Raw genomic sequence first — 13497 nt, 5'->3', positions numbered from 1 at the left:
AGGGAGGAGAGATGAAGAGTTGGAAAGGGAGTGCGAGCCCCAAAAAAAAGAAAAAAAAAAAAAAAAAAAAAATGGGCCAAAATTTCCCTGCAAATTGAACCGTACATAATTTAATTACCTGTTTTACAACCCACTTTGAGATTTGTTTACACGTCCTTGAATATCTCCAGCATGTGGAGGGAAACATACCAGCTCTCCCTCAGCATCTTCCGCCTCTTCCGAGCGCATCTCACTTTCTGTCAGTGCAATCAGAGCCTGTGATTAGCGTCCCGCGGCTCCAGGGGCGATCGCTAGGGGTCAGGTGTTTACACTCGGCAACCTCCGCCAGCAGCAAGACTAATGGCGAGGGACAGCTCCTCGAGTCACGGATACCACTTGACGCCCAGACTCTATTTACTCCGTCGTTTGAGTGCACTAGAACCGACCTCGCTTCACCTCACCTTCCAATGTAAATATGGGAATTCGTTAAAGATGCGACATCACTGGACACCGTTTGGGAACGGTGTCAGACATCTCACTTATTGATCCCTCTTGACTTACGGTCAGATTTTTAGAGATATCCCACCGCTTCTCAATGTCTTACAAAAACGCATCTTTCACAACAACGCGGCTGACAGCATTGATTTGCTGTGCCAAGCACGCCTGCTGGATCTCCAGGCTGGATATCAGCAAACAGAGGTATCTTGTTCTAAGGTTGAGTTGTTATTACACCTTTCCAAAAAAAAAAATTGATTCCATAAATATTTGAGGGATGCGATACGAGGGCCCCGCGAAGGGTCACGCCGAGTAAAGCTCGAGGAGTTCTCAGACGAAACAATGCGAGGTGTGGAGTCGCGGTACCCAAGGAGTTGTTTCACCTCCTCACAACATATTTTTCTCCGCCAACGTTGTGGAACATTTCTCATGGCTAAACACACCCCCAGGAGCCAGGTAGTGTATCACAGTGCTACCTGATCCAGCCCGAACACTTAGTCAGTACACGGAAACTGCTAATGTACTGTCAAAATGCTCCCTTTCTCTCTCTCTTTCTCGCTCTCTCTCTCTGTCTCTCTATCTCCTTCCCTCCGATAGCCGAGCTCTCTAATGACTTTGGTTTCAGATGCTGTCTATTTTTGAGGGGGGGGGAAACTTTACCCTGACGGACCCACTGTTTATCAGATCAGCGTGGAACTCATCTTTCCTGCGCGCCCCGCTGTTCCTGAAGCTGCTGCAGTTCACGACGGTGAAGCCGTGCAAAAAGGTATCTTCGCTCAGCCAGCTACGCATTTTACACCGAAGACGGAGACGGAGAGGGAAAAAGCAGACATGCTGCAAATGAATACATGAGACGAGAGCGAACACACGCACGCTCGCAAACGCTCCGTGCATGGGTGCGTGTCTCCGTGTGGGTGTGTGTGGGGTGTGTGTGTGTGTGTGTGAGTGTGTGCTTGGCGGGGCATTAAGCAGGTATCAGGTTGTGTTTCCATCTGCTCCAGAGAGGGCTCTGATAGTCCTATTATTTAATCTGCTGGTCATCCTAGACGCCGGGCAGGAGCCGTTTAGCCAGACATAATTGAATGCTTCAGTGCGGGAGATCACCTTGGCTGTCTGTATGGACCATAGTGCCAAGGCTGTGCACTCACACATTGTTAAGACTCAAAATCAGTGTCCGTGATTTTTTTTCCACACACTTTATATGGGATTTTGACATGAAATTACCAAAAAAACGCATTAGTTCAAAATGTTACTTCCAACCAATCACAATTGAGATATGTGTCTTCATTGCAGGTACACTGCAAAAAAATCTCTCTCTTAACAAGTCATTATGTGTCTTATTCAGCCTTAAAATCCTGTTTCCTTAAAACAGGTAAAAAAAAAAATACTAAAATCTGCCAGTGTGGTAAGATAATTCCACTTGCTTCCAATGTGAATCAAAGTATTTTCAAAAAACAAGTATCTTGAAACAAGGCAGATCACTGCACTCATATCAAGATGTCACTTGGTTCAACATAAATTCTTGAAACAAGCTGATTTGCCATGGAAACAAGTGAAGCTGTCTCACCCCACTCGCAGACTTCTTGACTTTTTAACTTGTGTAACAAAAGTAAGATTTTAAGACTCGGTACTAGATCCAATTATTTGCTAAGATAGATGTTTTGCAGGGTAAAACTAGTCTGACTCCAGTTTCAAGTGTTAAAACCTTTCCAACGCAGCGACGTGTTTATGCGAGACACGCAGATGTGCAAAACACGGACACGATGTTGGCACATCCTGTGGAGTGAGACAGTATTTAAAAGGTATTGAAAGGAAACTGTGCAACCAGGATTATGTGGGCAAGGTCTATTTCGTAGCTCCACTTTTACAGAGTGTTATGGACTTGAGTATACCCAGTGTTTAGAATTTGCCACTAACATAAGATACTGCTCATCTCTCGATAAATTAAAAGGATATTTGGTGTATATTTTAATTTTTTGTGCAAAGAGCGGTCGAGTTTGCCTGTGTTTACATCTGCTTCCCTGTCTTCTGGGTAGGGCTTCCCACCCTGAGTATGACAAAAAAATAGCATAGCCGGCATGTGAAGAAAGTGAATATTAATGCATCTTGTGATAGGAAAGGAACTACTGAGAGGCAGCACTTTGAGGAAGGAATCACTTGAGATTGGGCTGTTTCATAACACAGGCGCAGAAGTTATGTTTTAGCTTTGCCTTTGGACAAACCCTCTAAGCTGGAATGTAGTGTGAAATAAACATCAAGGACAAATAGATGTCTTTAATCCACTAAGTCTCCACCCTGAACCCTTTGTGCATATATTATGCAGTGGGCTCTAACATAGATTTTGGGGGAAACTATGTTGGCAAAAAAGTTTCACAGTTGTCGGGATATTCTGCTCTCTTGTCTGGTGAACGTTTCACCCGAGTGGATACAACCTCCCGGTCTGTTATCACAAGGTCAAAGGTCATACAGCCATCTGTCATCATTTGAGCCCATCTTTCCCTCTCGTCCTTCCTCCCACAGACTTTCCCCAGTGAGCAATGGTGTCAGCCTCACTTTCCGTATAAACATGTTATGGCACTCACATTACCAGCTGGCACTTTCATTTTGTATACAAACTGCATGTTGTCACTGATAAGTCAGTATGACATAGCAACATAAAATCTACTCAAAAGTGTGAGAAGTGGTAGTGTGCGACTATAAGATCAGTAGTCTGGTGGGTCAGTCAGATACACTACCAGTCAAAAGTTTGGACACACATTTCTCTTTATGTTTTTACTATTTTCCACATTTTAGAATAACAGTAAAGATGTCAAAACTATGAAATTTCACTTATGCAGTGACCAAAAAAGTGTAAAAAAAAAATCAAAACTATCTTATATTTTAGATTCTTTAAAGTAGCCGCCCTTTGCCTTGATGGAAAGGCAAAGGCTTTGGAAAGATATTCATACATAGGCATCAAATTCACTATTTATATTTGTCTAAGAAACAAATTTCACGCATTTAACCCTCTAGACCCCATAGCGCCCGAGAGCGCCCGTTCTATATTTCACTATAGCGCCCAAGAGCGCCCGTCATTTTTAAATCGTTTAAAATGTACCAAAAACTGAAAATCAAGTTATCAGCTTTGTTTGTTTTCAGCTTCAAGTTGTCATCGATGAACCGGAACCGGAACCGGAACCGGAAAATTTTGCTGGTGACACAGACGTTTGATTTTCCCCGGGTTTAGTCGTCCTCCACCGGTAAAAATGGCTTCGCCGGCTAAGCGCCACGCTTTTAAAACCTTCTGGAAGCTGTCAGATTGTGCTGTGAGACAGAACCTGACCCGCCGTATGTAGTGGAAAGATACGAAGACATTGTGAGTTGAAGTCTTTTGATCGAAATCGCTTGTTCTTGCTCGATAAAACAAGACACAAGATCACCTTCACTAAACAGCGGGACGTACCTGCTCTCGCCGCTGGAGACGGACGCTGTTTTCCGGGAGGCGGTGCGCCGAAGAGTCGGTAGGAGGACTGGCCGGGTTGCAGCGACTTTTATCCATATAAGTTTGGTGACTTTTTCCATATTTGTTTGGCGACTATTACTGTCTGACCTTATTACTGTGTGGGTTGAGGCGCTGGAGGTTTTGTACTGAATTTGAAAGCTTATCGTTAGCCAAGATAGGAAGGATCTGTTTTGTTGTCATACTTTGAATGACACTGAAGGAGACGCCCTGAATCGCCTTGCCATGTATTTGGTACCAAATTAAAGGGAAAGTTGTGTTATTTTAAATGGAAAAACTTGTGATTGTCAATTTCTTTTTATTTTTGAGATATAGCTGTTTGTTTGGAATGAGCAAGAAAATGCTGATTTAAGTGAGAATTCCCAGTGAACTGCAGCAACATTCTAGAATTCTACTGGGGTCTAGAGGGTTAAGCATAAGCCTTTAGATCAAAATGGCTTTAAGAGAATAAAAAACATAGTACATTCAATCAGGTGTGTCCAGACTTTTGACTGCTAGTGTAATGTACTCACCACATATTGTCCTGCCCTCAAATCAGAAGAAATCACAGAATAAGTGGTCATCTCACTCTCAAAATACTGGAAAGCAGAATGCCCACCATTTACTAAAAAAAAACAGAAGGGTACTTACTGTATGGGACACACTCGTACTGGACCTCCAGGTATTTGTATGTGCCGGGGCAAGGGTCAGGGAAGACATCAGGACCAGCCACCACTGCACACTGGGTACGGTTGTTGCATCTACACAGAGGGGGGCAGGTGGAAATGTCAGCGGAACACATACAGATACACAGATATATGCGCGCACACACACACACACACACACACACAAAAGATATATGTGTCTATTCGAGTACATTGCACTCACACACATACACACCCACAGACACACACTCAAGGGTCACTGCTGTCTAAGAACCCTTTACACTGAGAACAAAGCACACAATACGTTCTATTGTTGCGATGGAGTCATTGAGTTCACTCATATGTAAGGCTGTCCACTCAAGTGCTGGTGCATAAGGACACTTTTGGTGTTGCTGCTGCTGCTGTGCGTGCGTGTGCGTGTGCGTGTGTGTGTGTGCGTGTGCGTGTGTGTACAGCAGAGAGAACAATAACCTATGGCTTTAAGAGTATTCTGCCCTCCAGACTCCAGGTAATTAATTCCAATTATCAGGGGGCCTCTCTCCTCTGACACACAAAAAGTAAGTACTTCTCTCTGCCATTAACACAGGTTATGGCAGGCGGCACATTATGTATGTCTGTATTTGCGTGTGTGTGTGTGTGTGTGTGTGTGTGTGTGCGTGTATCCATCAATGTGCCTTAAAACACATGCATGACGCTCATGTCTAAGTGCGTGTAATTAAACGTGCCAATCCCACTCCCCATAAACAAAGATGAGTTATTGGGGGAAGGTTGGAGCTCACACATTCTCATGATAGATAGGTGTAATAACATAAAACGCTACCCCGCACAAAAGTGGCACTTTATCTCAATGGCACTTCCTGGTTCAAATAAATTATTCAAATAAAGCGAATAAAGAATATTATTTGCAGGAACGAAGATAAGGAACACATGAGGAGAGAAGGCCCAGTCTGAGGAGGCTGACGAGCCGCTCCTCTTCTCATCTGAATATTTTCTCTCAATTAGTACCAGTGCTCTACGTCTCTCTCCCTCTCTCCCTCTCTCCCTCTCTCCCTCTCTGCGCACCTGTCAGACAGGCGACATTTACATTAAAAACATTCAGATTCTCCCATTGAGATTTTTTTAATGAGCATGCCAAACCCCTCAAGTCTCCGTTCGTACAGTAACATTCAACAATTTGCATTATGAAATATGCATGAGGGCTAATTCAATTTCCAGTTCAATATTCACATATGACACGCAGAGCTAATGTAGGCTACAGACAGCTCGCTGCCACATGCATGGGTGTCTATGGCTGACCGGCACTGTGCTCGGGTCAAGTGTTGTTGTATGAGTTTAAAAGGTTTTAAAACTCTGCGTGTTGCAATATCTGTCATATTCTAATGACAATACCCGCCAGTCTTCTCTCCTCTTTCCCTTCCCTTCTTTTTTCTCGCCTCTGTGCTTTTTAATTTCTTGCCCCGGTGCCTTCATCATCGGTCACCTGTCATCAGTGCAAGTTGTGGACTTGGGGGGGGGGGGAGTTGGGACACAAACTGACACGCCGCCACAACTTCGCTCACAACACCCACCAGTGGACACGACCGGCTGGCCCACAGCGGCGTATCAGAGCACAACACCCCCATTAATGACCTCGCGCGTTTGCCAACGCCTAAGACGGTCCACTGGTGATGATGTCACCGAGAGATGCGGACGAGCGATAGCGGCTGCCCGTTTCGCTCGGGTCTAATTTGGCGGCTCAAACAGACGGCTGTCACGGGCGTGCGTTTGGGTTTCGTTCGCTTGCACGTACAGGCCGAGATAGAGAAGACACACAAATGCTGCTGGTGAGAGCAAGAAAGCCCACGGCGTTTAGAGAAATGTCTCATTCTGAAAAGAAGAGACAAACAAAGACGCTGGTGAACCGGGCACAGACACCGCATGACATCAAACACTCGAAACCAACACAATGCATAAATAACAAGTGGAATAAAAATAAATTAAAATAGCCCTGATGCAGGGAGAGTGCAGCGTGGAAGTGAAAGTTAAGAGGAGGGGAGGGGAGGGTGTATGTGTGTTCAAAGAGAGGAAGAGGGAGAGAATTTATGCTGGCTGTGTGTGTGTGTGTGTGTGTGTGTGTGTTTATTTCTTCTTTGTGATACTGCAAAAAAGGTACAATTCAAGGGACTTTCACGGCTGAGTCATAAAGCACTGAAGGTTATTGACTGGTACTTTAAATAGAGGGTATAGAGCAAAGATTTGACATAATCTATCTCTCTTTCTCTCTCCCCGCTATCACTCTCTCTCTCTCGTTCTCTTTCTCTGTCTATTTCTGTCTCCGCTACCTCTCCCTTTTTTCTTCCCTCCACTCTCTCTAAAGCCAAGATAATAAACCAATTTCTTTCTCAGCCTTTGTCTTCATCCTTCCCGCCAAGGAATTATTCCTCTCCGTTCCTCCTCCTTTGTCTCTCATTCCGCCTGTCTGTTTTTTCTGTCTGTTTATCTGTCTTAAACCCACTTAGCTGCAGCTTCCGGAGCCAGACCCAGATATATGTGGTGGGCCTCTTATTGCTCGCCTTTCTCCCTCATCTCCCTTTTGCTCTAAGTCTTTTCTCTCTCTCTCTCACTCTCTCTCTCTCTCTCTCTCTGTCTCTCTCTGTCTCGCCTTCTCCATCCCCTTCCCCTCTCTCTCTCTCTCTCCTCCTTAATATCTTTCTCATCCCTACCTCCCTCAGGGCGTCATCTCCAGCCTCCCTCTATTCCTCTCCCCGATCCCTCCATCCTCAGTAAAGCCTGTGCTGACGTCACCATGCTGTCTGAGCCAGTAGTCTGAGTCAGATCCAAAAAAGACTCCCTCTTGTCCCCGCTACCTCCATCTCTCTCTCTCTCTCTCTCTCTCTCTCTCTCTTTCCACCTCTTTCGCTCTTTTTCTGTCTGTCTCTCTCTCACTCCCTCTCTGCCAGTGCGTTTATCCCGCAGCATAACAAAACATAAAAACATCAGCAAAAAAAATCGCAAATTCACGTACTCTCCGCGTTCTGACCCATGGTGAATCATACATGCACACGCGTGCGCACACACACACACACACACACACACCCATTGCTTATTCACAGTCTCTCAAACACTCAAATGGCTCCATCTTTTTTCCCTGTGTATTTTTCTTGGTGTTGGCAGAAAAGCTCCTTTTTTAATTAGCATGACCACATCAAAACAAGGCAGTGGCCTGGATACCGCCTCGCCTGCTGGCTTTCTTCCCCACAACGTGCAACACACACACACACACACACACACACACATTGACACGCGTACATCCGCACACACATGCGCACACACAGACACATATTCACTGACAAAGCTGAGCTGTGGCAGGCAGGGGGGGGGGGGGGAGAAAGCTGCGCTGCTGCAGTGGGTTCTGCTGTTGTTATTGTCTCTGATGTTTTTCACTTTGTTTGGCAGACCTCCCTCCACTCTTCCTCTGTGTCTCTCCCTCTTTCCTACACATAAACATGACTGACTGACTGACTGATGATAATTTGATAAAGCTGACACTGGCTGATGAAGCGTGGGTCTGTGTATTGGTGTATGTGTGTGTGTTTGTGTGTGTGAGTAGATGTGTGTGCGTGATGTGAGCCCATGCATGTGTCTGTGAGCACATACAAAAGGGAATAAATATTTGCGACTGTCAGTGTGTGTGTGTGTGTGTGTGTGCCTGCATGCCTGTATGTGCTTGAGCGCAGATGTGTTGGAGAACTATATAATTACAGAGCAAGTGAGAGCTGGGAGCTAATCCTCATCAGTTGAAAGAGGTGTCTGAGAGTGAGTGACGCAGCCTCAGCAGAGCGCTCTGGAATGCTGTTTGAACACTCACATGCAGTCACAGTATTCTCCAGCACCGTCGGAACATTCTGGAACGCTGTGTGAACATTCTAAAACGTTCTAGAACGTTGTCTGAACATTCCTGAACGCTGTCTGAACTTTCTAGACATTCTTGAATGCTGTCTGAACTTTCTAGACACATGTAAACATTCAAGAACACTGCCTGAACATTTTACAATAAAAAAAAAAAAATATTAATATTATGATAAATCTGAGAAATTACTTTGATATCAATACACACAATACTAATCTGCTAAGATATGCAAAATAGCATGTTAAACAATAGAATCAATGCTCATTGCATCATAATATAATGCATGATAAAACTAATTTTCAAATAATATTCCCTAATTTGTTTCAGATCTCATTTTGTGAGAGACGTTATTTAGTATTGGCTTTTATCGGTAATAAAGACAATAGAATTGCTTATCACGGCAACTCAATATTGTTATTTCTTCACAATATTAATTTGTAAATGTATTGAAAAATGAAAAAAAAAAAATAATATTCAGTATATTCAGTATTTACAGTATTCACAGCCCTAACTGCTTGAACATTTGAATCATCTTTCAACATTCCAGTAGACTGTTGGAACACGCCAGAACACTGTTGGGAGATTGAGTGTCGGGAAATTCTGGAACATGTTCTGAACATTCCCAACACTCCACAACGGAGCGCTGTCTGCATATACTAAACACATTCAAACATGCCAGAACACTGTCAGAACCATCTAGAAGACGGTCAGAACATTCTAGAACCTCATCTGAACACTCCAGAACGCCTTTTGAATATTGCAGAAGATTGAATATTATCATTTAGCATGCCAGAACTGATTCACCTAACAGAGCATCATCTGGGCACTCTGCGGAGCACTGGGAACATCGACGCCTCACAATTGTGAGCATTCTCTTGGTAGAACTCCCTCTGAGAGCTCTGCGACAGTCTGAACATGCCATATGGACTCATGGTGCGCAAAGTCACCGTCTTATTTTGCTCTGCTTGCTCACCCACGCTGTTAGGTAACTTGCAAAAAAAAAAACAGACCGAAAAAACATGGTCTGCAGCCGAATTCACTCATAAACACAGAATACAGAATGTGGAAGTCATGGGGGGGATGGTTGGGATAGTTCAGTACTGAGTATTGGAATGATTTGTAACAATAAATGAATAGGAGCACAGTTAAACTGCATTGTGTTTCTCTGAAAATGTGTTTGTCTTAGTTTGAGAGAAAAAAATCAGTGTTGTTGCTTCCCGCTGATGTCTAAAATGTAGTGGCCTAGTTTTAGATTGAAAAAGACCAAATCCAAACTTTCTAAATACTTGCTATACATTTCTAAAGGCTGTTTAGCCTGCTGCCATTGTTCACTCTCATTTGATCTGGCTCTAATTCGGTATGAAAGAAACAACATCTTCAGCACAGGATTTGATTGCACAGACAATGAGCTTAAACAGGACTTGACGAGAATGAGATTACTATAAAACAGATAATGCCACGAGAAACGACGCTATATCAGTCGTCACAATTATCCATAAACACATAATGAATACCGCACTGCAAACGGAAAGCCTAAAAATATTCATCAGGACAAAAAAAAATGAAAGCATTTTTTTGAGCTTATAACGGTTTCTAAAGAGAAATAAAAATTAAAAACCCCGGTGCAGGAAAAAAAAAAAAAAAACGGAGCTGAGGCCGTTTAGATGCAGGAAACAATAAAACACAATTTGTGAAAATAACAAAATGAAGGGGGAGAAGTGATTTCATAGGGCCCTAATGTCCTCCGAGAGTTGAGGAAACCCATTTGACAACAGACAGAGGATAGTTACAGTAGGATAAAAAGCTGTTAGGCCGGCCGTACACTCTCCCTCTCACACACATACACCGCATATGAGATTCCACTGCTGCTGGCCTCGTTTCTGCTTTATTAGCTCCCTGATGTGGTTATACACACATATAGGGCTGTCTGGAGATGGACAAATGGAGAGATGGGGGGGGGATGGGTGGACGACGAATAGGAGGAATAAAAGGGGTGAAATTCGGGGGAGGATGCAGGAGAACTGGGATGTAGTAAGTAATTGAAGAGTGATACAGGGATCGAGATTGACAGAGATAGGAAGAGAGTGAAAGAGAGCAAGGGAGAGAGGAGTGTGGCTGTGCGTGTGTGTGTGTCTGTGTGTGTGTGTGTGCGTGTGTGTGTATGTGTGTGTGTACCTTGGGGTATTGCGCAAACGGAAGCATCGCATCCTGTGCCAGCACCACCACACCACTAACTCATAAAGAAATGACAGATCTCTCTCTCTCTCTCACACACACACACACACACACAAACATTCAGCGTCTCACACACACACACACACACACACACAAACACAAACAGGCTGCTCTGCGGTCCCTGAATGAGTTCCTGTCAGCTCTCGATCAGCCTGTCAGACAAGCCACAGGTAAAATATTGTTGTTTTTCCTACTGGGAAAAAGCTTTGAAATGTGTTACATTATTAATATTTGGCTGGAGGATGTCACTCTCTCCCATGCTTCTCCCATTCTCTCTGCATTGGCATAGCATGTCAAGTGTCATATTCTGTCATACAACATATATATACTGTATATACCATGAAACCTGTGTGTGCTGCATGTGCAATAAGTAACTTTATACCTGGCATTCACATGCATATCAGTCATATAAATGTATCATGATAGATGCCAATGAAAAACTAAAAACACACTGAAGTGAAGTGTAAATGAAAATTCTGAATCCGACTCCAATCCAACATATTGCAGCCATATCAGCGTAAACAGCGATTACGTTGTTATATACTTGGCTGTGTCAGAAGATATTTCTGTAATTGCCCTCAAACTGAATAAACAGATGAATAAAAGATTAAGAAGTAAAAAAAAAAAAAAAGATTTTCATTCGAGACAAGCGGACGTGGTCGGAAGCTAGCTTTCCGCGTAGAAGTACAGAGGGCCAGCTGTTGCCTGCGGTATGCAAATTGCTTTTGAAGAGCGAGGAGCAGCGCATACGTTGCCGCGGCCTGCACAGAGCCTGCGAGGCTGTTATAACGACATATAGAGGAGAGAAATTTTGCATTAGGTGTGGAAAGTGTAGGGAAAGTTGTCAGGATGTCAACACATAATTGCATTTTGCCGAGGGAAGAGCAATCCGATTTCCATGTGGGTACCGGAGAGAGTTTTTTAATGCCAGGTGAAAATGAAATGGGGATAAATCCTAACTGGATAGAACCTGGATATGTGATGCATGTTAATGCAGGCTTTAAAGGAGCCCATTTTGTGAGTGGCAGCTAACTCATATTTTAGCATTCTTTTTTTTTTTTTTTTTTGCAGGAAATAATCTTGCGGGATAATGAACTGCACTACATGAAAAAGTGCTTGATAACAACGGTACGTCGACTCATACGCAGAGGCGCACAAATAACGCACACACACAAGTACGCACAAACACATTAAACCCTATATCTCCCTGGCAGGCAGGCGGCCAAGTACAGTTTTTGAGCTCCGCCATCTCTCCTCTCCTCTCCTCTCCTCTCCTCTCCTCTTCCGCCGGTAACCATGGCAACCTCCACGTCGTCCGATTCCAGGACACACTCCCGGAGCCTTCCTCCCGATTCCACCTAGCAACATTCCTCTACTGACATCCCTGTGTGTCTTTCCATGTCTGTGTGTATGCGTGTGTGTGTGTGTGTGTGTGTGTGTGTGTTTACGCGACACCTCTCTCTCCGCATCACGGTATAATCCGAGACCACCTGCTAGCACAAACTCCAAATCCGCCGCCAACCTAAAAGACGAGTAGCGTTCGAGACAGCCGGGCTGTCTCTCCTGGTTGGTGAAAGGCAGAGGAGCGTGTAAGACGCCAACGCCGTCCCTCCCTGTTACTCGAGTCGACAGCCACCCCACACCGAGACACTGTCTTGGAGGATTTTGTCAGGCTCACCTCCTGATGTACTGAAGTTGCATGTGTGTGTGTGTGTGTGTGTTTGTTGCAGGGGAAGGGTTTCTCCTTGTGTCCCGGCCTGGCTGTGCGCTTGCATGTCAATGTCAAAGTATCAAGTCGGTAAGTAAGTCAGTCACTGTCTACGTGCCACTGTGTCTGAGGCACTGACTCACATGCTCGTCTCTGGATGTGTCAGACCGTGTGTGTGTGTGTGTGTGTGAGAGAGAGAGAGAGAGAGAGAGAGAGAGGGAGTGGTGTCTAGACCTTTCTCTGGCAGCCATGTAGCTTAGGTGCTTGGTGAAGCATGATAACTGAGGTTAGCATGGTGGTAGTGGCAGTAGAGAAGGGTCAGACAGTGGTGACTTTGACAGGTGGAGATACAGAGGTTTTGGGAGAGGAGCACAGCTGTCAGAGTGAATGTTGGTGTGTGTGTGTGTGTGTGTGTGTGGGTGGGTGTGTGTGAGGGGTGGGAGGTGGTCAGGCTGTATGGGACAATAATATGTGATGAGATTACAAAGGCACTTTTGTGTTCATGTATCTGAGAGAAATGTTCTGTATATGTGTGTCTTTACTTTACTGCTATAATCTGTCTCCACCTCTCTGTTTTCTCTCCACTTTTCACTTTCTCTCTCTATGCATCTATCTACGTGTGTGTGTATGTGGGGGGGTGTGTGTGTACATATGCATGTATGTGTGTGGGCCCTAATTACCGTACTGAGCAAGGGTGACAGTTGGACTCCCAGGATGCCGCGGGGCATCTCCTGTAACCGTGGCGACTATTTGAGGGTGGCAGCGCGCACACGCACGCACGCGCACACACACACACACACACACACACATTATGTAGGACATTTCCAGATATGACCTCATTCGGCGGGAAACAGGGTAGGAAAATGGAGGGGGGAGAGAAGAAGCGGGAGAGGATGGAGACAGAAAGAATCAGAAGGAAAAAATATAATCACCAATGTCCTGGTGAGTCCATCCTCTGCAGGATATCACACACACACCACACACACACACACACACACACACACTTACACACAAAAACACACGGCAATCACGGCAAACCCCGGTTAGC

General features: G+C 44.6%; 1 protein-coding gene across 1 annotated transcript in view; it reads right to left on the bottom strand.

The window, feature by feature from the left end:
- The window catches only part of adgrl3.1 (adhesion G protein-coupled receptor L3.1), an 83880-nt gene that overhangs the window by 59998 nt on the left and 10385 nt on the right, over positions 1-13497 (bottom strand). The window contains exon 3 of the mRNA XM_071901834.2: positions 4604-4713. Within this exon, the coding sequence (XP_071757935.2) occupies positions 4604-4713 (110 nt within the window). The remainder of the gene's footprint in view (positions 1-4603; positions 4714-13497) is intronic.

The sequence above is a fragment of the Centroberyx gerrardi genome, chromosome 3 (assembly GCF_048128805.1).
Source record: "Centroberyx gerrardi isolate f3 chromosome 3, fCenGer3.hap1.cur.20231027, whole genome shotgun sequence".
Lineage (NCBI taxonomy): Eukaryota > Metazoa > Chordata > Actinopteri > Beryciformes > Berycidae > Centroberyx > Centroberyx gerrardi.
Note: the sequence above shows the minus strand (reverse complement) of the source record. Positions and strands in the feature narration are given on the sequence as shown.